The 25,331-nt window shown below is 49.8% G+C and overlaps 2 protein-coding genes across 2 annotated transcripts in view; both read left to right on the forward strand.

Moving 5' to 3' along the window:
- ISY1 (ISY1 splicing factor homolog) overlaps window positions 1-18,382 on the forward strand; it is a 28,111-nt gene extending 9,729 nt beyond the window's left edge. Inside the window, exons 6-12 of the mRNA XM_049766094.1 lie at window positions 550-592; window positions 4,419-4,531; window positions 9,483-9,600; window positions 13,033-13,155; window positions 15,082-15,203; window positions 17,609-17,695; window positions 17,883-18,382. Coding sequence (XP_049622051.1) covers window positions 550-592; window positions 4,419-4,531; window positions 9,483-9,600; window positions 13,033-13,155; window positions 15,082-15,203; window positions 17,609-17,695; window positions 17,883-17,990 — 714 coding nt within the window. The 3' untranslated portion in view covers window positions 17,991-18,382. The remainder of the gene's footprint in view (window positions 1-549; window positions 593-4,418; window positions 4,532-9,482; window positions 9,601-13,032; window positions 13,156-15,081; window positions 15,204-17,608; window positions 17,696-17,882) is intronic.
- A 2,484-nt stretch (window positions 18,383-20,866) lies between these two features.
- RAB43 (RAB43, member RAS oncogene family) overlaps window positions 20,867-25,331 on the forward strand; it is a 33,600-nt gene continuing 29,135 nt past the window's right edge. The window contains exons 1-2 of the mRNA XM_049766095.1: window positions 20,867-21,094; window positions 21,347-21,727. Coding sequence (XP_049622052.1) covers window positions 20,867-21,094; window positions 21,347-21,727 — 609 coding nt within the window. The remainder of the gene's footprint in view (window positions 21,095-21,346; window positions 21,728-25,331) is intronic.

Below are 25,331 nucleotides of genomic sequence, written 5' to 3' on the forward strand. Positions count from 1 at the left end.
ACTCTGAGGACTATACATAGTGCTGGGAAATTAAACTTGGGTCAGCTGCATACAAGGCAAGCTCCCTACCTGCTATACTGCTCCAACACCAGTTTCTTTTGATTTGTTTTGGGGCCATATCTGGCAATGTCAGGGTATACTCCTGGCTTTGCACTCAGAACTCACTCCTGGCAAAGATCAGGGGGTTATATGGGAAGCTGAGGATCAAACCCAGGTTGGCTGCATGTGAGGCAAGCATCCTACTTGCTAACCTATCTCTCCAGTCCCTCTTAATGCTCTTAAACCATCTAAATTTTTGTTGTTGGTGGTAGTTTTTGAACTGCACTCAGCTCCGCTCAGGGCTTCCTCTTGGCTCTACGCTCAGGGATCATTCCTGGAGAGACTCATAGAACTAAATGGGGTGATAGGGATTGAACCTAGGTAAGCGTCCTACCCACCACTGTATTATTACTCCAAATATTTTGAATTGCTAGTTTAGAATTATGTTTTGTCTTGCTTTCAGACATATACAAAAGTCGTGGAAATTTATTTCCCTCTTCCTCCCCACAGATCATTGGTGAGATCTCTAAGAAAGTGGCTCAGATTCAGAATGGTAAGCAAACCTGTCTTTCTTTTTCTTCTTTCTTTTACTTATTTATTTTGTTGTTTTCGGGCCACATCGGGTGACACTCGAGTTACTCCTGGCTATGCACTCAGATATCGCTCCTGGTTTGGGGGAATCATAGGGAACGCTTAGGGGATGGAACCGCAGTCCATTCTAGGTTAGTGCACATAAAGCAAGCACCGTACCGCTTGTGCCACCGCTCTGGCCCTCTTCTTTATTTTAATTTAAATTTTATTGAAATCATGTGATTTCCAGAGTCCTTCATAGTTGGTTTTCAGACATACAATGACTGAGGGCCAGTCCCACCACCAGTGTCAGCCTCCCTCCACCATGTTCCCCAAGAGCATCCCATATCACCCCTCCTGCCCCGCAGCCTGCCAGCATAAAAGATCCATTTTAAGTTTAGATTGTTAGAGTTTGGGTCTCTTGATTTCTTTGTTGTTGCCCTTGGCTTGGATATTTAGTTCTGTCCTTTATTATTATTATTATTATTATTATTATTATTATTATTATTATTATTATTATTATTATTATTGGTTTTTGGGCCACACCTGGCAGTGCTCAGGAGTTACTCCTGGCTGTCTGCTCAGAAATAGCTCCTGGCAGGCACAGGGGACCATATGGGACACCGGGATTCGAACCAACCACCTTTGGTCCTAGATCGGCTGCTTGCAAGGCAAACGCCGCTGTGCTATCTCTCCGGGCCCTGTCCTTTATTATTTTTGGGTTTTGGGCCACACCCAACAGTGCTCAGGTTACTCCTGGCTCTGCACTTAGAAATTGCTCCTGGCTGGCTTGGGGGACCATATAGGATGCCAAGGATCAAACCCAGATTTGTCTAGGGTCAAACACGTCCAAGGAAAACACTTTATCTACTGTGCTATTGCTCTGGCCCCAAGTTTTTACTTTTTTTTTTCTTTTTTTCTTTTTTTGGTTTTTTGGGCCACACCCGGTAACGCTCAGGGGTTACTCCTGGCTATGCGCTCAGAAGTTGCTCCTGGCTCGGGGGACCATATGGGACACCGGGGGATCGAACCGCGGTCCGTCCAAGGCAGGCACCTTACCTTTAGCGCCACCGCCCGGCCCTTCTTTTTTTTTTTTTTGGTTTTTGGGTCACACCTGGCAGCACTCAGGGGTCACTCCTGGCTCTATGCTCAGAAATAGCTCCTGGCAGGCTTGGGAGACCATATGGGATGCCGGGATTCAAACCACCGTTCTTCTGTGTCAAAGGCAAATGCCTTACCACTGTGCTATCTCTCCGGCCCCATTTTTTCCTTTTTTAATACTACCAATGCACCGAAGACTGTGGATGGTCCTGGGCCCCATTCTTTCTTTCTTTCTATTTTTTGGGTCACATCCAGCGGTGCTCAGGGGTTACTTCTGGCTCTGCACTCAGAAATCACTCCTGGCAGACATGGGGACCATATGGGATGCCGGGATTTGAACCACTGTCAGTCCTTAGTTGGCTGCGTGCAAGGCAAATGCCCTACTGCTGTGCTATCTCTCTGGCCCTCATATTTTTCACTCAGTTTCTTTCCTTTTCCTCGTTATACTCTGGAGCCAAGAGTGTAATTTTCTTTTCATTGAAATTTTTTTTTTTTTTTTTTTTTTTTGGTTTTTTGGGCCACACCCGGTAACGCTCAGGGGTTACTCCTGGCTATGCGCTCAGAAGTCGCTCCTGGCTTGGGGGACCATATGGGACGCCGGGGGATCGAACCACGGTCCGTCTCCTAGGCTAGCGCAGGTAAGGCAGGCACCTTACCTCCAGCGCCACCGCCCGGCCCCCTTCATTGAAATTTTTTTGTTGCTGTTGTTTTTTGGACCCTCCCCAATGTTGCTAGGAGAGGAGGTACATGGAGCTCAGCTCAGTGCTGTGGGTCCCTTTGATCCTGGGGATTGAAGCCCAGACTCCAGCACACAAAGTATTTTTATATACTAGCCCAACTGTCTTTGATTTTTTAAAAATTTCATTTACTGGGGTGAGGGGGTGAGTTGGGACACACCAGGCAATGCTGGGGGCTACTCCTAGATCTGTGCCTCAGAGAACATGTGGTGTCTAGGATCAAACTGGGGTCAGCTGAATAAGTGAGGCACAAGATAAGTGCCTTAACTCATTTTATTTTGTTTGTTTTGTTTTTGGTTTTTGGGCCACACCCGGTGACGCTCGGGTTACTTCTGTCTGTGTGCTCAGAAATTGTTCCTGGCTTGGGGAACCATATGGGACGCCAGGGGATCGAGCCACCATGGTCTGTCTTAGGTTAGCGTGTGCAAGGTAAACATCCTACCTGTAGCGTCACCGCTCCAGCCTCATGCCTTAATGTTTTACTATCTTTCCAACCCTAGTCTGTCTGTCTCGCAAATCTTTCACTGGACATGAGAACTCACTGGATCTTTGCTGGTGTTGAATGTGAAATTCCCTCAGCTCTAAGAGGTTGCTGTTTTCATAGTTATATAATTGAAACTGCAGGCTTGCTATTTGTATGTCTCCAGTTGTTAATTGTGTTTTGAGGGACAGAGGCGGTTTGGACACACCTAGCAGTGGATGAGGGGTTACTCCTGGCTGTGATCAGGGGTCCATCCCAGCAGTGCCAAGGACTGAACCCAATTCTCCTACATGTGCCCACCCCTTTAAGCTATCTTTTTTGTTTGTTCTGCACTCAGGGATTACTCCTGGCAGTACTTGAGGACAATCTGGGTTGCCAGGGAGAGAACCGGTTTGAGTGCAGGTAAGGCAAGCAAGCGCCTTACCCACCCACCGTATTATCAGTTTGGCTCCATCCTTTAAGCTTCCCCCCCTCCCCCAATGTTATTTATTTATTTTTTCAAAGATTTTTTTTTCCCCTCCGTAAGCTGCTGGAATCTCTTCATAATCTGTACCTTTCATTTATGGAGGTATTAATGTTTTTCTTGGTTTTGGGGCCATGCACAGAACTCGGACTCGATGCTCAGATATCACTACAGGCAGGGCTCAAAGGATGGTCCGTTATGGGGTGCTGGGGATTGAACCTGAGTCAGGCGAGTGTAAGGCAAGCACTTTATCTGCTGTTCTCTCACGAAGGATCTATTAATGGTTTTGTTTTTATGTCTTGCTTTTGTTTTCTGGGGCCCACAGTCAGTGATGATGATAAGGTAGATAGATTCTCATGGGTGCTTGGGGGGGCATATGGGATGCTGGGGATTGAACCTGGGTTTGGTACATGCTAGGCAAGCACCTTACCCACCATTATACTGTCTCTTCAGCTCAGCCTCTAAAGCTCCTTCCTTCCTTCCTTCCTTCCTTCCTCCCTCCCTCACACCAGACTGATCTCTCTGGCCTACTATTGTTTTTTCTATTTTGTACTTGTTGTATAAGTGTATGGTTTTTAGATTTCTGGGCCAAACTTAGCTAAGCACCACACCTGTACTTAGAACTTACTCTGTCTCTGCACTAAGGGATTACTCCTGGCAGTGCAGGGACAATATATGTTTTATCAGGAGTCAAACCTGGGTGTACCAGGTTGCAAGGCAAATGCTTTATTCACTGTACAATCTCTCTGACTCATATTTTATATTTCTGTAGGTGTTGCTTAAGGGCATGGCATTGAATATTTGTGTTTGTTTTTTGTTTTTGGGCCATACCCAGTGATGTTCAGGAGTTACTTCTGGCTTAGTCCTCAGGGATCACTCCTGGAGGTGCTTGCTTGGGGGACCATGTGGGATGCTGGGTAGAGAACCCAGATTGGCCATGTGCCAGGCAAGTACCCTACTGGCTGTACTATCTACAGTCTAACACTGAATGTTAATTTGAGGAAATATTACTGTTGTTGTTTTCCAGCTGGTTTGGGTGAATTCAGAATTCGTGATCTGAATGATGAAATCAACAAACTGCTAAGAGAAAAAGGCCACTGGGAGGTCCGGATTAAAGAGCTGGGAGGCCCTGATTATGGAGTAAGTATGCAGCAGCTCCAGTGGCTCTAGAGGGTGAAGGTGTGAGCTTTTGAAGACAGGGTCATTCCATATAGCTTTACATCCCTGCAGCATTTGTAAAATGAAAGAAGGCTTAAAAGTGTTTTTGGCGGGGCCGGAGAGATAGCATGGAGGTAAGGCATTTACCTTTCATGCAGAAGGTCATTGGTTCGAATCCCGGCGTCCCATATGGTCCCCCATGCCTGCCAGGTGCAATTTCTGAGCATGGAGCCAGGAAAAACCCCTGAGCACTGCCGGGTGTAACCCAAAAACCACAAAAAAAAAAAAAAAAAAAAAAAGTGTTTTTGGCGTGGGCTGGGAAATCCATGAAAATGTAGTAGTTAGGATAAAGCCGAAAGGTCCTTAGTACAGGCTGTAGGGAAGACGGGGATCTATGTAGATGGCCTGCTGTCCTTGAATAAACCGCTTGATCTTAAGAGCCTCTGGGGTAAAGAACCTCAGTCCCTCACAGTTCCCTCTGAACTCTGGGAATTAGAGCAGTCATTGTGGACTTTTACTTCTGGCCTTTCCAGGCTGTGCTCAGGATACTTCCAGCCCAGCAATTCCAATGGTTCAGCACTTGCGCATAAGCAAACTGTGTTTCTGGAGGCCACCAGAAAACCCGAGTGATTCTTGGGGACCATGTGTTTCCATACAACAAATTGGGGGCTTTTTCCCTCTCAGTCATGTGCTTCGGCCCTTTGAGCCAACTACCTGGCATCTTAAGTTGGCTCTTATTTGTTTTGTTTCTGGACCCCTCCTGGTGGTGCTTTCGGGCTTCTCCTGTCTCAGGAGAAAATCCTGGGATCTTCCTATCAGTGCTTCGGGGCCCATATGCTTTCCCACATGTAGGATATGTTTGACTCCTTTGGAGTCTCTCCTCTACACTTTTTGTTGATATTTTCCCTGGTAGGAATGCTCCCACCTTTTCTCTATCACAGCCCAGCATACAGAGATGCTAGAAATTACATGTGAGATGTACTTTGATTTTTTTCCTGGCGCTTTTTTATTTTGGTGTTTCTGAATTGAACCTAGGGCATTGTACAAGCAAGGCTTATGCTCTACCAATTGAACTATATCCCTGATCCTCTATTTTGGTTTTAAAAAGTTCATGATTGGAGCTGAAGTGATAGTACTGTGGGTACACTTGCTTTGCTTGCCAAAGCAAAACCAGGTTTGATCCTTGGCATCCCTCATGGTTCCCCAATCTTGACAGGAGTGTTCCCTGAATGCAGAGCGAGTAGTAACCCCTGAGCCCAAAAACCACAATAACAACAATAACAAAATAAGTTGATAATTACTGGGGCCAAGTGATAGTAGAGTAGGAGAACTCTGACCTTACATTTGGCCAGGTTACCCAGGTACAGTCCCCGGAACCCTTTATGGGTCCATGTACCATCCGGAGTAATTCTCGAGTACAGAGCCAGGAATAACCCCTGAGCTTTTCTGGGCATGGTCTAAAAATAAAACGTTGATGATTGAGGACTAGAGCAATAGTATAGCAGGCAGGGCACTTACTTTGCATGTGGCCAACTCAGGTTTGATTCCCTGCATTCCATTTTGTCCCTTTTTTGCCTGCCAAAGTGCTTTCTGAACTCAGAGAACAGGAGTAAGCCCTGATCTGCGTACTTCTGGGTGTGGTCAGAAAAGTTGATTGTATGACACACTTTAATTAAACCCACAAATGGCTTTCAGCTTTGAAAAATACTGTCCCAGAATACCGGTAATTTTATCTCGTGGAACCTGATCAGTGAACTGTAATGTGATCTGTCAGATGCATTGGCAATTTTCCCGCATGTTGATCTTTTCTTTCTTTCTTTCTTTCTTTTTTTTTTTTTTGTTTAAATTTCAAGGCATACCTGGTGGTGTTCAGGTCTTATTTCTGGCTCTGCACTCAAGGATCACTCCTGGCAGTCCTGGGGAACCATATGGAGTGCCAGGGATTAAACCCACTGTAGTGTTGTGTTGGCCCACGTCTTATTTCTTGGACACCTGTTTGTGCCCATTCTGGACACCTGAATGTGCCCAGGACATTCAGTTTCAGCCCTTGTGTGGCAGTGGTGGGTTTGTTTCCTGTACATTGCTTTCTTGTAATGCAGATGCTCATTACTTCTCCTAGGAATGTGACTGAAACTCATTATAAAACCAGACCAAAATGAGGTTCTGTCTCTTTCCTAGGGAGTTTTTTTGAGGGCCAGGGATAGGGGTAACCTCCTCCCCAGCACACCTCCCCCCCCAGCAGTGCCTGCATCAAAGCTCTGGAGTACATGCTTTATATTTGGGAGTCAGAGTTTCAAACCATGCACTGCATAGTTGTCTAAAGCCCTGCTAGAATTGCCCCTGACCACTGCCAGGTGTGGCCACAAAATGGAAAATCAAACATTTAGAGTTTCAGGTTCTTGTTTTGAGGTGCTGGAATTTAAATATGCAAAATGTGTTTTCTACCCCAGAACTACATCTTTAGCCTCTTTAGTTTAGTTTAGTTTCACAAGATGTCAAGAATTATGCAAAGGATGGAGCTGACATACATTGTGCATGTTTCAGGCTTTGGGCTTACTTCAAATACATGGTACATGTGAAAACGCACATGTATGGTTGTATGACACTATCTGTAGTGTCATACTTTTTTTTTTGTTTGTTTGTTTTTGGACCATATGCGGTGATGCTCAGGGGTTACTCCTGGCTATGCACGCAAAAATCCCTCCTGGCTCACGAGACATTGGGGGATAGAATCTAGGTCTATTCTGGGTTTGCCGTGTGCAAGGCAAACAATACCACTGTGCTATCTCTCCAACCCCTTTAGTGTTATACTTATTTGGTACTTATTGGTAAGTAATAAGTACATTTGGTACTTATTGATACCAAATAGTATCACACTTATTTGATTTTGAATACACTGCAGTGATCAGGGACTCTCTTGGTTTGGTACTGAAGGCTTATTCCCAACATGGCTGGAGAACCACATGGTACAAGCATAGAGCTAAACCATATCACTAGCTTTCACCCCTTGATACTTAATTTTGGTAGAATAATTTTCTCTTATTTATGATTCACCAGTTTTTTCTATTAATTTTTGTTTAGTATTTTCCTGTCTAGTATAGGACCTTGGCCAGGATCATTTAACACATGTAGGTGTTGGTATAATTTTAATCTAATTTTTTGGAAGGCTGAGGGGGCCACACCTGACTGGTCAGGGTTTATTCCTGGCTCTGCTCAGGGATCACGTCTGGTGGTGCTTGGGGGAGCCTGTATGCTGTTGGAGATTGATCCGGGTCTGTTGTGTATAGGGCATTTGTATACCTGCTATATTTTCTCTCTAATAGAAAGTCACTTTTTCTTTTTAAATTTTGGAGTATGGGGGCCCGAGCAATAGCACAGCGGTAAGGCGTTTGCCTTACACACGGCCAACCCAAGACGGACTTGGGTCCTATCCCCGGCATCCCATATGGTACCCTGAGCCTGCCAGAAGTGAATTCTGAGCGCAGAGCCAGGAGTAACCCAGGAGCGCTGCCGGTGTGGCCCAAAAAGCAAAAAAGAAAGACACTTTGGGGCCGGAGAAATAGCACAGTGGTAAGGCATTTGCCTTGCACACAGCCAATCCAGGACGGACAGTGGTTCGAATCCCAGCATCCCAGATGATCCCCTGAGTCTGCCAGGAGTGATTTCTGATCACAGAGCCAGGAGGAACTTTTAGTGCTGCCGTTGTGACCCAAAAACCAAAAACAAACAGTTTTGGAGCATGCCAGGATCAAGCTCAGGGTCTCATGTATATGAAGTATGTGCTTTAACATTGAGTTACCTCTATACTTACATCTTTTCTTATTATTTGTCTTTTTTTGGGTTTTGGCTACACCTGATTGTGCTCACTGCTTGTTCCTGACTCTACTCGGGGCTCACTCCTGGTGGGGTCGGGACCATATAGAGTGCCAGGGATTGAACCCAGTTGTGTTACATTCAAAGCAAGCATGATATCCTGCCGTACTATCTCTGACTGCTGAGATCTTTTTAATTTATTTTTTGTTTTATGTTTGGACCACATCCGGCAGCGCTCAGGGGTTACTCCTGGCTCTGTGTTCAGAAATCACTGCTTGCAGGCTCAGGGAACTCTATGGGATACCAGGGCTCGAAAAACTTGACCTGCTGTGCTATATCGCTCTAGCTCCTGGCATCATCATTTTAATGAATAGAAATCTATCTTTTGTATATATTGCATTTGTCTTCTACTTCTTGTGATTTCAGCTGCCTGGTTTGTTTGCTTGTTTTTTTTGGGGGGACCACTCTCAGTGATGCCCAGGGGTTCTAGCTCTGTGTTCAGGGATCACTGGTGGGATTTGGGGACTGAACCTGAGTTGGACACATGCAAGACAAACATCCTACTAGCTGTACTATCTCTTTGGCCTCATGTATGCAGTTTATTTTGAGTCATACCTGGCTGCTCTCGGCGTTACTCCTGGCTCTGTGCACAGAAATTGCTCCTGGCAGGCATGAGAATCTTATGGGATGCTGGGATTTGAACCACCATCCATCCTGGACTGGCTGCGTGCAAAACAAATGCCCTACCGCTGTCTCTCTGGCCCCATTTCTGCAATTTTTTTATGGAAACTTTTTTTTAAATGGGGCTGGAGAGGTAGTATAGTGGGAAGGTTCCTTGTTCGGGGTGTTGGTGACTCCTGGTGGTGCTCTGGAGATCAATTGAGATGCTGGGAATTGAACCTGGGTTAAGTGTATGCAAGACAAGCACCCTACCTCTGTACTATCTCTCTAGCCTATGCTGATATTTTAAGTGATTAACAAAATGAGTACAGAAGTATTTTCTACATTTAGCATTATCTGTAAATGTGAAATGTGTAATTGTGAAAATCTGTAAATCTCTGAAGCTGAAAATAGTGAGTTTAAGGCACAGATTCATTTTGTCTTTTTTCTTCCCAATCAGAAAGTTGGCCCTAAAATGTTAGATCATGAAGGCAGAGAAGTCCCAGGAAATCGAGGTTACAAGTACTTTGGTGCAGCAAAAGATTTGCCTGGTGTTAGAGAGCTGTTTGAAAAAGAACGTAAGTAACTAATATTTGTGAAGGTTTTAATCTCTGATTAGTTGGTTAAAAATTCAGTTATTTCAGGACTGGAGTGATAACACAGCTTGTAGGATGTTTGCCTTGCATGCGGCTGACCCAGATTCGATCCCTGGCATCCCATATGGTCTCCCGAGCCTGCCAGGAGTGATTTTTGAGCACAGAACCAGGAGAAACCCCTGAGCGCTGCTGGATGTGGCCCCAAAACAAAAAAACAACTCTAGGTTATTCCTTCTGTATCCATCTATTCATACTCCCTCCCTTTCAGCATCAGTAGTTAAAGTGACAGGTTCAGGTTTTAAGACTTAAGTTCCTTAAGTCAGTGTCACCTTTCTGTTACTTTCATGATTCAAAAAACATACTGAAGGGCCGGGCAGTGGCGCTGAAGGTAAGGTGCCTGCCTTGCCTGCGCTAGCCTTGGACGGACTGTGGTTCGATCCCCCGGTGTCCCATATGGTCCCCCAAGCCAGGAGCAACTTCTGAGCACATAGCCAGGAGTAACCCCTGAGCGTTACCGGGTGTGGCCCAAACCCCCCCCCCCAAAAAAAAAAAAAAAAAAAAAACATACTGAAGAGGTAAAACCTTGGGCCAAAGCCCAGGAGATAGAAGTAGAGAAAGGATTTGTTCTGTGATTTTTTTTTTTTTTTGGTTTTTGGGTCACACCCGGCAGTGCTCAGGGGTTATTCCTGGCTCCAGGCTCAGAAATTGCTCCTGGCAGGCACAGGGGACCATATGGGGTGCCGGGATTTGAACCAATGACCTCCTGCATGAAAGGCAAACGCCTTACCTCCATGCTATCTCTCCGGCCCCTTGTTCTGTGATTTTAAGCTGGCAGCCATACCTTTCCTGCGCCTTCTTATGGCTCTGGGAAACTCCATCCCAACCCTGTGGCCTTCCAGAATGCACAACAAGTATGGTTTGCTAGTCATATACATTATTTTCACTTTTAGGAAAGTAGGCTTAAGCATTTTATCAGAAGAGTGTGAAAGCAAGAAGAATAGGACCCATATTCACACTTATGCCTTAGTTCTACTCTTTTTCTTCCAGTTGTATGTTTAGAAATGTAAGTCTAGGGCCAGAGAGGTACAGCAGGCAAGGTGCTGCCCTTCAACATTTAGTACCCTGGATGCATTTAGCATGCCTCTGGTACAATATAAGGTTTCCCGAACACTGCCAGGAGTAATCCCTGAACACTGCAGCGTATGGCCCTCCCCCCAAAACAATGAAAATAGAATTTGCCTTTCTTTTTTTTGGGGGGGGGCCACACCCGTTTGACGCTCAGGGGCCACTTCTGGCTATGCGCTCAAATCGCTCCCGGCTTGGGGGGACCATATGGGACACCGGGGGATCAAACCACGGTCCGTCCTAAACTAGCGCTTGCAAGGCAGACACCTCACCTCTAGCGCCACCTTCCCGGCCCCAAATGTATCCCATCCACGAGGTGAATTGTTGGATACCTTTTAATTTTTTGTTTTGTTTTGTTTTTGGGCCACACCCGGTGACACTCAGGGGTTACTCCTGGCTATGCACTCAGAAGTCGCTCCTGGCTTGGGGGACCATATGGGACGCCGGGGGATCGAACCACGGTCCATCCTAGGCTAGCACTGGCAAGGCAGACACCTTATCTTTAGCGCCACCACGCTGGCCCCGAATTTGCCTTTCTTAAAGCCTTGTTTAATTTTTAATAACTTTCTGTTTTATGGGCCACACCCAGAGATGTCAGGGATTATTCCTGTGATAGCGCTGTGCCAGGGATTCAGCTCGGATTGGCACCATACAAGGCAAGCTCCTTATGTTTTCTCCAGCCCTCCATACTCCCACACCCTCATTTATTTATTTATTTTTTTTTTTTTTGGTTTTTGGGCCACACCCGTTTGATGCTCAGGGGTTACTCCTGGCTATGCACTCAGAAGTCGCTCCTGGCTTGGGGGACCATATGGGACACCGGGGGATCGAACCGCGGTCCGTCCTAGGCTAGTGCTGGCAAGGCAGACACCTTACCTTTAGCGCCACCGCCCGGCCCCAACCGTCATTTATTTTTAAATTTATTATGCTAGATTGGGTAGGCTTGAGTTATTAACAATAGCTAAAATAATTAAGGGGACCATATTGGGTGCTGGGGATCAAATCCAGGTCACCTGCATACAGGGCATGTGTCCTGGCCTCTGTACTATCTCTAATCCTGGATCATTTTTCTTCTTTTTTTTTTTTTTTTTGGTTTTTGGGCCACACCCAGTGATGCTCAGGGGTTACTCCTGGCTGTCTGCTTAGAAATAGCTCCTGGGGGCCCGGAGAGATAGCACAGCGGCGTTTGCCTTGCAAGCAGCCAATCCAGGACCAAAGGTGGCTGGTTCGAATCCCGGTGTCCCATATGATCCCCCGTGCCTGCCAGGAGCTATTTCTGAGCAGACAGCCAGGAGTAACCTCTGAGCATCGCCGGGTGTGGCCCAAAAAAAAAAAAAAAAAAAGAAATAGCTCCTGGCAGGCACAGGGGACCATATGGGACACCGGAATTCGAACCAACCACCTTAGGTTCTGGATCAGCTGCTTGCAAGGCAAACACCTCTGTACTATCTCTCCGGGCCCCATTTTTCTTCTTAACATTATAAGTTTTTCTTTTTTTTTTTTTGGTCGGGGGACATTTTCAGCTGTGTACAGGGGTAACTCCTGGCTCAGTGCTAAGGAATCACTTCTGGTTGGCTCAGGATACCATATGGGAATCCTGGGATCGAACCGGGGTCAGTTGCATACAAAGCAAGCGCCCTACCCACTGTGCGATTGCTCCAGCCCTCTTATTCTTTTTTTTTTGGCTTATTTATAAATATGGGGTACAGGTTTGGGTCAGGAGACCATATGTGGTACCAGGAATTGACTCATGGTCAGTCATATACAAAACCAGTGCCTCCACTCCTGTGCTACCTCTCTTGCCCTTCTTATTGTAGAATATTGTCTTGAATGTGAACATGAAGGCTTGATTCCCAGTACCACCAAGGAGATAAATTATAGGGTTTAAGGTGTTTGCCTTGCCCATAGCTGACCCAGCATAGCCTAGAGTTCTTCCAAAAATCTGAGTGATTTCTGCACTCAGTGCCAGGAGTAAGTCTTGAACATTTCTGAATGTGGTTCCAATAAGCAAATGAGTAAACAAAGAATACCTCAGTGAGGTCAGTGGCATGCAAGGAAAGTGCTTTAACTCTTGAGCAAGCCATCTCTCTGGCCCCTGATTGGAATGATTCTTACTGCAAAGTAAATACAAATGAAACCAGACAAACCGAGCTCTGCCTGTAATTCTGTGCTGGAGAAAGCAGTTCTCTTTTCAGGAAGTTTTCATGTGCTCACAGCCTCTGTGAGATGAACACTGGAGTGGGGCTGTGATGGGAGAGTGAATCTACTTCATTGATACTCTTCTTTTAGCTCTTCCTCCACCGAGAAAGACACGTGCTGAGCTCATGAAGGCGATTGATTTTGAATATTATGGTTACCTTGACGAAGATGATGGTGTTATTGTGCCTTTGGAACAAGAATATGAGAAGAAATGTAAGTGTGGGCATTTTGTTCTATTAGAAATGTTTTCTGTTTTCTTTGAAAGTGGGGTTTTGTTTTTGTTTTTTTGTTTTTACACACACACACACACACACACACACACACACACACACACACACACACACACACACACACACACACACACACGCTCGCGCGCGCGTCTGCCATTTGCAAGGCAGGTGTCCTACCCACTGCACTATCTCTCCCACCCCTCAGACAGACCTTTCTTGGAGTCATATGTAGAATGTGGCCACATTAGCAGCTTCACAGGTTTTGTTCAACACAGCCTGAACATTGTCAGTGTGAATAGGTTGTATGTCATTCTCTGAGCACTTCCACCTGTCTGGCACCGAACTCAGCTTTTCCCGACCTGCTTCTGGGAAGTCCTTGTCCCGAACCTGTAGAGAGGAGGAGACAAGTGCTAATACCCGAGGGATGAATCATACCCACTCCAGAAGTCAGAACTCACTTAGTACTTTGCCAGTTTACTGTGCCCAGGTCTCTATTTTCATGAAGCATGTCAGGAAGCCACTCGGCTTATAGAGTTAAAGATATAGGTGTCCCCTTAGAGCTGTCTTGAATGGGGCTGGGGTCATAGTAGGTAACACTGGTAGGGCGTTTGTTTTGCCTATGAGTTTGACCCCTGGCATCTTATATGTCTTCCGAACACTACCAAAAGTAATTCCTGAGTGTAGCTCCAGGAATAAGTCCTGAGCATTGCAAGTTGTGCCCACAAAAAACAAAAACAGTATTTATAAGCTGTCCTTTTTTTTGTTGTTGTTGTGTTGTTTTGTTTTTGGGCCACACCCAGTGACATTCAGGGGTTACTCCTGACTCTTCGCTCAGAAATCACTCCTGACTTGGGGGACCATATGGGATGCCGGGTGAATTGAACCGTGGTCCATCCTGGGTCAGCTGCGTGCAAGGCAAAAATGCCCTACCACTGTGCCACTGCTTCGCCTAAGCTGTTTTTTTGTTTTGTTTTGTTTTGTTTTTGTTTTGGGGCCACACCCGGCGGTGCTCAGGGGTTACTCCTGGCTATCTGCTCAGAAATAGCTCCTGGCAGGCATGGGGGACCATATGGGACACCGGGATTTGAACCAACCACCTTTGGTCCTGGATCGGCTGCTTGCAAGGCAAACGCCGCTGTGCTATCTCTCCGGGCCCTAAGCTGTCTTTTTTTAAAAATTAAATCACTTAGGGTTAAAAATTGTTGATAGTTGAGTGTCATTCATAGTGTTCCAACATCCTTCTCTTCACCAGTGTCATTTCCCACCACCATTTTCCCCAGTTGCCTTCCCATCCCCTCAATCAGCAATAAAAGCTGTCTTGAAGCCACTTGAGACCAGAGCTACTGTCAGATCAGCTTCTTATGTGAGCTTCTGCCCTCCAGGGCAAAGAAGGGGTGTCCTGTTCCAGCGGGGACAGTCACCTTTGCCCTGCATTGGTTTTAAAGGAGCCCAGATAATACAGTGGGTAGGGTACTTGCTTTGCATACATCTGACCTGGGTTCATTTCCCATTACCACATCTGGTTTCCTAAGCCCACCAGAAGTGACCCCTAAATGCAGAGATCCCTAAAACACCTGAGCACCGTTGGGTGTAACCCAGAAGCCAAAACAATAACCAAGGGGCCGGGAAGGTGGCGCTGGAGGTAAGGTGTCTGCCTTGCAAGCGCTAGCGTAGGACGGACCACGGTTCGATCCCCCGGCGTCCCATATGGTCCCCCTGAAGCCAGGGGCGATTTCTGAGCACATAGCCAGGAGTAACCCCTGAGCGTCAAACGGGTGTGGCCCAAAAACCAAAAAAAAAAAAAACAAAAAAAAACAAAAAAAAAACAAAACAATAACCAAGTGGACCTCAGGAAAAAACTTATTTAGACCCCAGTATGAACAGTGCCAACCCTCTCCCTTGTCTTCAGTCAGAGCTGATTTGGCTGAGAAGTGGCGAGTGGAACGAGAGGCCCGGCTGGCGAGAGGAGAAAAGGAAGAGGAGGAGGAAGAGGAAGAAGAGATCAATATCTATGCTGTCACTGAAGAGGAGGTACTGGGCGGACCTCAGTGCTCCTGGTTCTTGCTAACCTGGGCCTAGGGAGAATCAGTTGAGGGAGAAAGTGGAGCTGGGCTCATACAAGGGGTGAAGTTAAAGTCCTTCTCGAGGATGGGATTTGCCCTCCTGGATGATGGGCATGAAGAACAGCTCCCAAGTGGTAGGGAGGGTCCAGCCAGGAAAAACTCACAGCACTTGGTGAAATCCAGGTTTTACTGGCTTCTTAGAGATTGCTCCTCTGGAATATACTGTGGTGGAATTTCTTTTGGGGTCCATACCTGACAGTGTTCAGTGGCTATTCCTGGCTTAGTGCTCCTGGGAGTGCTTAGGGAATGTGGGGTGCTGGGGATCCACCCCTGGCCTCTCTACGCAATGTATGTTTTTTCATTTTTGACTTTGCAAGGCAAGCAACTTAACCACCATAGTCTTTCTTTTGTGTTTTGTTTTTGGGTTACATCTGGTGGTTCTAGGACGTTCTACTGGCCCATGGTCAGGGGATACTCAGGAGATCTTGGGGTGCTGGGGATTGAATCTCGGATACCTACAATCAGTGCTCAGATTCCTCTGAGCTCTCTCCCGAACCCTCTTCTGTTAGTTTTGTTTGTTTGTTTTGTTTTGAGCCACAGCAGCAGTGCTCAGTGAGTACATCTGATGGGCTCAGGGGACCCTATGGGATGTCAGAGGTTGAACCCAAGTTGGCTATGTGCATGGCAAACACCCTCTCCAGTGTACTGTCACTGGCCCCCTTTTCTGTTGGCTATGGTGACTCTCTTCTGACCACTCGTAACCCAGTTTACTTTTTGTGTGAAGTTGGCATAGAGCAGAATTGGGCTTGTTTTTTTGGTGTCTTATTTCCTGATCGTCTTGGCCTGTCTCAAGGAGGGCTGCTGTTGGACAGTAGGGACAGCTCAGTGGGCAGGAGGCCTAGACACCTCTATGAGACTCTCCTGAACACTCCTGAACCAGGAGTAGCCCTTCTCAGTGGCTCTTCTGCTTTCATAAGTGGGTGTCTTTTTGTTTGTTTGTTTGTTTATTTTTTTTGGGTCATACCCGGTGGCGTTCAGGAGTTACTCCTGGCTCTGGCTCTGCACCCAGAAGTCGCTCCTGGCAGGCTCGGGCACCATATGGAATGCCAGGATTCAAACCAGAGTCCTTCCTGTGTTGGCCGTGTGCAAGGCAAGCGCCTTAACGCTGTGCTATTGCTCCGGCCCCATAAGTGGTTTATTTTGATATTAAGATGTGTGCAGAAGGGCCCGGAGAGATAGCACAGCAGTGTTTGCCTTGCAAGCAGCCGATCCAGGACCAAAGGTGGTTGGTTTGAATCCCGGTGTCCCATAGGGTCCCCCATGCCTGCCAGGAGCTATTTCTGAGCAGACAGCCAGGAGTAACCCCTGAGCAACGCTGGGTGTGGCCCAAAAACCAAAAAAAAAAAAAAAAAAAAAAAACAGGATGTGTGCAGAAAAAAAATGATGTGTGCAGAAGCAGGCCAGAAAAATAGTACCGCGGATAAGGTGCTTATCTTGCATGCAGCTGACTTAGGTTCCATCCCTGGTCCTACATATGTCTCCCAAAGCACTTAACATAGAGAACCAGGAGTGAGTCCTAGGCACTGCTGGATGTGGCTTAACTCCACTCCCTCCCCACCCCAATTTTTTATAAGGTTCTTTTTTTTTTTGGGGGGGGGGGCCCACACCCAGTGACGCTCAGGGGTTACTCCTGACTATGCACTCAGAAATTGCTCCTGGCTTGGGGGGAGGACCACATGGGACGGCGGGGGATCAAACACGGTCTGTCCTGGGTCAGCTGCAAACTCCTTACTGCTGTGCTATTGCTCCGGCCCCAAGGTTCTTTTTTGATTTATGTTCACACCTGGTAGTATTAAGGTCTTCTTCCTGGTTCTGTGCTTAGGAATCACTCTTTTTTTTTTTTTTGGTTTTTGGGCCACACCCTGTGACGCTCAGGGGTTACTTCTGGCTATGCGCTCAGAAGTTGCTCCTGGCTTCTTGGGGGACCATATGGGACGCCGGGGGATCGAACCGCGGTTCGTCCTAGGCTAGCGCAGGCAAGGCAGGCACCTTACCTCCAGCGCCACCGCCCGGCCCCAGGAATCACTCTTAATGGTACTTGGGCTAGATATAAAACCTAGGTCAACTGCATGAAGTCAGACTCCTATCTCCTATACTGTCTTCAGGTCATGAGGTTCAAATATGGGCAGATCTGCAGGCATGGAGGGCGGGTCGGGTGACCTTTCACAGCCCTGTCCTCCATCCATTCTCGCTGTCCTCATTCTGTGCTGCAGGAGGTTCACCTTGCTCTCTCCCTGATTGAGTGGGTTTCCCTGGGTGAGTGCCCCCGACTCCCCTTGCTCCTACTCAGGCTGTGGGTGCTTCTTTCTGCAGTCCGACGAGGAGAGCAGCCAGGAGAAGCGAGGGGAGGACGGACAGCAGAAGTTTATTGCTCATGTTCCCGTGCCATCCCAGCAGGAGGTAGGAGGGAACTACCTGGGGCAGCCTGTCCATCTAACTTCCTTTCCGATGAGGCTCTGCTCTGTGGGAGGTCCCCGTACGGGGCCCTCTGGTGTCCTTTCCTTTTGGGGATCCCCTTCTGACAAGCCACAGGGCAGGGGATCTTGCTGAGGGGCAAAACTGAGCGATGTGCTCTTGCTCTGCGCAGATCGAGGAGGCATTGGTGCGCAGGAAGAAGATGGAGCTCCTCCGGAAGTATGCCAGCGAGACCCTACAAGCCCAGAGCGAGGAGGCCAAGAAGCTCCTGGGATATTAGATACAAGCTGGGGTACACCCGGTGGTCCCCGGGCTCCCACTATCAGCCTGGAAGCTTTCAACTGCCAGCCACGGCCCTTCGGTTTAGCCCTGGGCTCTGCGGACATGAGGCCAGTGCTGGCTGCCACTGCCAACCTCTCGTCTCCTGACACATACACCCTACTGCTGTCTGAACCCCATTTTCTTCCACTTGGAGTGGACTAAGGGCAGCTGTCTGGCAGTCAGTGAGGGTCTAGCCTTGTGCTATGATTTGGTGGGGAGAGGACAGTGACATCTGTCTTAGGACCTTTTTTTGTTTTTTTGGGGGAGACAGACCATACCCGGTGATGCTCAGGGGTTACTCCTGGCTATGAGCTCAGAAATTGCTCCTGGCTTGGGGGACCATTTGGGGCGACAGGGGATCGAACTGTGGTCCATGCTAGGTTAGCGAGCAGTAAGGTAAATACCCTACTGTTTGCACCACCACTCCGGCCCCAAGAGCTCTTTTTCTTAAAAAGACATAAGGGTGGGAAATGAAGCTCAGGGACTTCGCGTGTGTGAGGCCCCAGGTTTCATCCCTGGCCCTAGACGAGAAAGTGAGATGAGCATAGAAGCATCACGAGTCCCCTAGCCCATGTCAGCAACTACCTGAGTGGGTTCGTGACCTAGTCCTACATCACCACCTGGCCACCTCACACCAGTCACAGGCTCCTGTTTTGTGTGTGAAACTGTAGCGACATGTTTGTTTTATGGTTTTGATTTTTGGGTCACACCCAGTGTTACTCAGGCCTTCCTCTGGCTCTGTACTCAAAAACCCCTCTCGGCAGGCTCGGGGACCTTAGGATTGTATGGGATGCCAGAGATCCGAACCTGCGTCGGCTGTGTGCAATGCAAATGAAATGCCCTACCCGCTGTGCTATTGCTCCGGCCCCCGCAGGGCTCTTTTTTTATAAAAGATTTTTATATAAAAGTGTTCTCCTGGGGCCGGGCGGTGGCGCTGGAGGTAAGGTGCCTGCCTTGCCTGCGCTAACCTAGGACGGACCTCGGTTCGATCCCCTGGCGTCCCATATGGTCCCCCAAGCCAGGAGTGACTTCTGAGCGCATAGCCAGGAGTAACCCCTGAGCGTCACCGGGTGTGGCCCAAAAACCAAAAAAAAAAAAAAAAAAAAAAAAAAGTGTTCTCCTGTATCTGTGCCTGGTTCCTGGGGCTCCCTTTCCTCTTCTCCCTTCCCTTCTCTTTCCCTCTATCCTTTTCTCCTCTCCTCACCATCCTCCTTTGTTTTTAAAACTTCAGTCATCCTGTTGTGTTTAAGATTACTGCACCAGGTACCAGAGGATACAGGGGGGAAAGGCAGTTGACTTGCACCAAGTCAACCCCAGTATGATTCGCCACACCATATATGGTCCCCCTGAATACCACTGGAGGTAGCCCCCAAAATCCTTGTATCAACCCCAGATCTGAGTGCTTCTCCCCCATGTCCCCAAATCCTATACTCCTTCTACACTGTCATACAACACTAACGAGAAATCTCTGAGTGCTAAGTTGGGAATAGACCCCTTTCCGTAGAGTCCCCAGCATTGCTGATTGTGGCCCCAAAATAAAAGCACTTTAGTATTAAGGAACTATCTCCCAAGGAGAGGCATGCCGATTTGCGGGTGTGTGTGTATTAAGGGGAAGGTTATTCTAGTTATAAAATCACCCCATGCACCGTATCTCCAAGCCCAGGTGAACAGTCCAAATCAGGATCGCACAAGAAAAAACCCAGTCCAGGCTGAGGGTGAAACACGTGTAGTCTGGCCTTCTTCTAGTATGGATCTCCTGCCTGCCAGGAGATTTTTATTAAGTACAGAGATCACCCCTGGGTGGAGCAGTAAACCCACTCAGGTTTACAAGTCAGACAATCTTTGTTTTGGGTGAAACCAAGTTGTCAACAAACAGATACAAAGAAACCAGGGATAAACTTTGTTTTAGGTAAAATAAGGTGTAACCCAACAGTTTTGCACTTCAGGTGGATTCTGGGCACCATAGGATGCCAGGGATTGGAACTGGGTTGGCCTTGTGCAAGGCAAATACAAAAGCCTACTTTCTGTACTTGTCCTATCGCTTTGGCCCCATGCCATATTAAAAAAGCAAACTTTTATCGAGGTATATTATTCTATACCATATACAACCTTCCCATTGTAACAGGTGTCCTGCCCAAGGGCAACATTAATACACATCCCTGTTGAGCAACCTTTATGACAGTCCAGCTTACAAATGTTTCCGGCACCCAAAGAAGCAGGTGGTAGTTGTGCTTTTGTTTCTGGCAAATCCAAACCAGCTCCTCCCCAGCTCCTTCCAAGCCCTTTAGCTATGTGGGTCAGCTCTCCTGCGCCTTTTAACTCTCCCCGCACCTCTGAGTAGAAGGGTCAGTGGCCTCTTGGGTCCCCGTTGCCCTTCCCCTTCCTGCCACTTGGAGCTGCGGGCAGAATGGTCTCCTGAGGTTTGGCCTTGGATAGGTCCCACTTCCCAGTATCACCCAGTGGCTACTCCCAAGTACGGCTGCAGTACTTCTGCTTTGAAATGGAGGCGGCTTGGGACCCAGGTTGCCAAACAAAGCCTGCCTCCCCAAATGGCTTTTCCAGGGGCACTTTTTGGGTTTCCTGTCTGGTACTTGAGTGTATTTCCTATGGGATGGAGATCAGGCCATTCCAGAATAAATAAATAGCCTCTGCCTTCTCCATGAGTGGGTCGGCCCTGCTTGGCCCCTTTGCCCAGGGACCCACCCTAGAGGAAGAAGACAGTCTGTCGGGTCTGTCCGTCCTGAGCAAAGTAGGCGGCGGGGCGTGGCAAACCGTGGGCGGGCCCGGGGCGGAGCCTATGAGTGACGTGAGACATGGGCGGAGCCCAATGACTGGATGGGCTGTTCTGGGCGGGGCCTGGGTTGGCACCGCGGTGTGGGCGGAGCCGTCGTGAAGCGAGGAGAGGGCCGAGACGGGAGGGGCGGAGCCTGGAGGTGGGCGGGGCTGAGGGCCGGGGCAGAGGGTCGAGCCGTTAGCCTAGTGCTGACCAGGAAGATGGGCGTGGCTGGAAGCGGGGCCGAGGCCGGATTGGCCAGAGCATGTCAGAGCCGTGCAGAGGGCGGAGTCAGGAGGGGGCGGGGCTGAGAGCCACAGAGGCCTGGCCCTTCGCGGCTGAGCCAATCAGAGCCGAACGGGGCGGGGAGAGGGGCGGGGCCGAGCCCTGATAGGCCGAAGGCCTTCGCCGAGCCAGTCAGAGCCGCGCTGAGGGCCGGGCCTGTCCTGTCCTGGGCGTGGCAAGAGGCGTGGCTAAGGGCAGGGCCGCGCCGCGGAGCGAGGCGCCAAACGCGTCGGGGGCGTGTCCGGGGCGTGGCCTAGGCCCGGGCCACGGGGCGGCCCGTCGGCGCGGGGCGTGTCCGGGGCGTGTCCAGGGCGGGGCGTGTCCGGGGCCGGGGCCGGGGCCGAGGCCGGCGGGCGGGCGGCTGCGCGGCACTGCACTCCGCCGCAGGTCGCTCCCCGATGGCGCTGGCGGGCCCGGGCGCGGGTTCGGGCGCGGGCGCGGGCGACGGGGCGGGCGCGGGCGCGGCGGAGGAGCGCTACGCCTTCCTGTTCAAGCTGGTGCTGGTGGGCGACGCGGGCGTGGGCAAGACGTGCGTGGTGCGGCGCTTCAAGACGGGCGCCTTCGCCGAGCGCCAGGGCAGCACCATCGGCGTCGACTTCACCGTCCGGACGCTCGACGTGCGCGGCCGGCGCGTCAAGGTGCGCTGGGGGGGCGCCTCGGACCCCGCCGCCCACTGCGCGGCTCTCCGGGCCCCGACTCCGCTCGCCCTCGCCCGTTTCCGGCCTGGCCACGCCTCCCGCCGCCCGCCGCTCTTTGTGGGCCGCCGGGGAACTTTCCTGCCTCGCGGGGCGGGGGCGGGGGCGGCCCTCCCCCTCCCCCCTCCCCTTCCCTGCAGCCCCCTCCCTTCCTCTCCCCTGCGACCCCCTCCCCCTTCTCTCCCCTCCCTTTCTCTCCCCCTTCCCTCCCCCTCTCCCCCTCCCCACCTCCCCTTCCCCTCTCCCCCTTCTCTCCCCTTCCCTCCCCCTCTCCACCCCTCCCCTCTCCCTTCACCTTCTCACCCTCCCCCTTTCCTTCCCCACCCCTGCCCCTTCCCTCCCCCTTTCCTCCTCTCCCCCTCCCTCCCTTCTTTTCTCCCCCTCCCCTCCTCCTTTACTTTCCCTTTTCCCTTCCCTCCCCCTTTCCCTTCTATCCCCCTCCCCCTTCCCCCTCCCTCCTCTCCCCTTCTCTCCCCCTTCCTACCCCCCTCCTCTCCCCCTCTCCTACCTGCAGAGTTTGCTAGAAACCCCAAAACTTTGCAGATCACCCGAAGGTGGAGGGGGAAGGCAGGACCCGTTCTGGGGAGAGCCTTGGAGGAGGGATGCTGTGACACCCCCCCCACCCCACTTTCAGGGTGATACTGGCAATCCCTAGATCTCCCCCAACCCCTGTCTCCTACCCCCCCCTTCCCCCAGGGCTGCAGGAGCCCCAAACTCACTCATGTGACCCGCAGCCCTCCTTAAGGACCCCGGGCAGGCGGGCCAGTGTATCTACCGTGTCCTGTTATCTCCTTGTTTTCTATCTAGCACTTGGCTTGGGGGCCCTTGGGCGTCCCCCCTTACCCGCCCCACCCTCTGGGTGCAGGCCGGCCTTTGCCCCGCAGACTGAGCCCTTTGTTCCTCCTCCAGTCTGGCATCGGGTTTGATTTCGGGTGGTGCCTCCCTTCCCGGGCAAGGGGCTGCCCAAGACCAGAGGCTCCCCGACACCCCCTCTCATGCGGAAACTCCCACTCGGGCTTGTTGGGGTGTGGGGAGGGAAGAGGGTTGTGTTTTTTTACTTTTAGTTTTGTTTTTCGTCTCCATGTGTTTGGGCCCAGGCGGCTTTGAGTCACGCAGGGCAGCAGGGCAGCAGGACAGGACTACCCCTTTGGAGCAAGCAGGTGGCAAGGGGAGGGCCTGTGTGTGTGTATGTTGGGGTGGTGGCCCTCTTAAGGCTGTGCCCTACCTACCTAGGATGCCAGCAGCTACCCTAAAGTGTCCCCAGTTCTTGGGGCTTCCCCAAGCTCCTGTCCACCAGCTGCCTCCGACCGACCGTGGTCAAGGGGGCAGGACATTCATTCCTGTTTACCTGGCGAGATAACAGACCTGTGCCCGGGAGCCTGCCGAGGGTGTGCTGTGGCCCTGAGCACAGGTTATGCAACGCTGGGCAGGCTCTTGGTGACGACGTCTTTGCCTTCTGGTCACCTCCAGACTGTGCCGAGTGGGTGTGGGAAAACTCCTGGAGTGGCCCCTGGGGGGGGGGCAGATATTTAAGTGGCTGTCATCATCCATGGCCCCCAGACTCCATAGCAGCTCCGATCTCACAGCCATTCCTCAGCCAGTTTCCTTTCTCTGCAGCATTGGAGACTTTTAGAATTCAGGTGTTTGGAAGGGGGAACATGGTGGGCAGTGATTTTCCTCCTTAGCACAGAGAAATCCAAAACTCTGCTTACTGAGGCCACTGAGCAGTAATGGGCGGTGACAGGCAAATAGGTCCTTTTCCTGTCTGAATTCAAGAAGTATCTCTGAGGTGTCTTTTCGCAATGTGATTTTTTTTTCTCTTAATCTCTTTTGGGGCCACAACTAGTGGTTCTCAGGGCTTTTTTTTTTTTTTTTTTATTGCTCTGAACTCAGGGATCGCTCTTAGTGTGGGGCTCGGATCTGTCACCTGCGAGGCAAGCGCTCTACTTGCAATGACTTTCAAAACAAATTGAATTTATATATGCGGTTTAACTTGCAGACAGGAAACCAGTCAGGTTAGGTACGCAGTTGTGTGAATTTTGACAGACCTGTAACCACCAGGATAGCATTCTTTCATTGACCAAGAAAGTTTTCTTGTGACTTTTGGGGTCTCGGTCTCCTGTCAGCTCCTGGGAACCACTGTTTTCTTTTCCTGTAGTTTTAGCGGTGTGATTTCAACTGAAACGTTGGACAAGTTGAGTCAGTTTCTACAGGAAACTGGTCCATGCCAGGGGTTTGTTGAGGACTTTCCAGGACACTTTCCAAGTGTCCAGCTTCATCCCTTAAACCTCTTCTTCCCAGAGGTGCTTCAGATCTAGGCATTTCAGGAGCAGCAGTACTGCTGCTGGCAGGCAGCAGGCCTGAGTTCAATCCCTAGAACCCCATAGGGTCCCCCAAGCCCTCCAGGTCAGAGCAGGAGTAACCTCTGAGTATCGCTTGGTGTGGCACAAAAAAAGAAACAAAAAAAGAGCTCAGGGTCAGTAAAGCCTTGACGAGAGAGAGAGAGAGAGCGACGAGAGAGAGAGAGCTGGCCCCTATCTTCCCAGATGTCTGCAGCACTGTACCCTCTGCAGCCACTGCCCCTGCTATTCTTTCAACATGTCAGCCTTGCCTACCCCCTGGACTGTGGGTATGGCCCTGACTCTGGGTAACCACGATGTCTTCATTCAGTTCCCCCACAGTTCTGCCTATCTCGCCCTGCTCGTCTTAATCGAGGGTTAAATCATAGCGGTTTGCATCTGTGCTGATCTCCCTGCATAAGCGGAGGAAGTAACCTAAAGATCCAAGCGTCCAGTCTGATTTCTCACCAGGCTGCCGCCAGTGTGAGGCGTGTGGGATCCGGGGTCTGTGAAATGCAACTTATTTCGATAGAGGAAGCTTGGGCCACAGTCAACGAAGTGATCCGCTGGCTGCAAGCAACACATGCAGTTCAGAAGCAAAAAGCAGAATCTGAACCCAGTTCTAGCAGGCTTCTAAGCACAGTATTTATTTGTATACTTGCCCATCCGTTCAAATCTTTCACACTCCAACCCGGGTCCCAGTGAGTCTGCAAGGGAAAGAACATGCTGAGAATATCTACACTATTGGAGAGAAGAATGTGTGGATTCAGGCGTTATATAGATTTTCAGTCTAGTTAAAGTCCCAGCTTCTGGGTGATTGGTAGCTTAAGGACAGTGTGGCCAGCTTGTAGTTTCTCCCCACAAAGCCAGCTCAGAAAGCACCAGACGTGGGTGCTTTAGCACAGTGGGCAGGGCGTTTCCCCTGCATGCAGCCAAACTGGGTTTGATCTCTGGCATCCTTGATGGTCTCCCAAGCCTGCCAGGAGTGATTTCTGAGCACAGAGCCGGGAGTAATCTGAGTGCCGCTAGGTGTGGCCCCCAAAAAACAAACAAGCAAGCAAACAAACAAAAAACGCAACGAAAATGAAAGCTCCAGATATGTGGCCAGCTCCTGGAGCCCTTGCCCTGGGTTTGCAGATAAGCTAAGGACCGTTCGGGAGGTTGCCACTTTTTCACATTGTGGAGCCCCTAAAAGGGAGCACTGGCTT

This window comes from Suncus etruscus, chromosome 20 (genome assembly GCF_024139225.1).
Source record: "Suncus etruscus isolate mSunEtr1 chromosome 20, mSunEtr1.pri.cur, whole genome shotgun sequence".
Classification (NCBI taxonomy): domain Eukaryota; kingdom Metazoa; phylum Chordata; class Mammalia; order Eulipotyphla; family Soricidae; genus Suncus; species Suncus etruscus.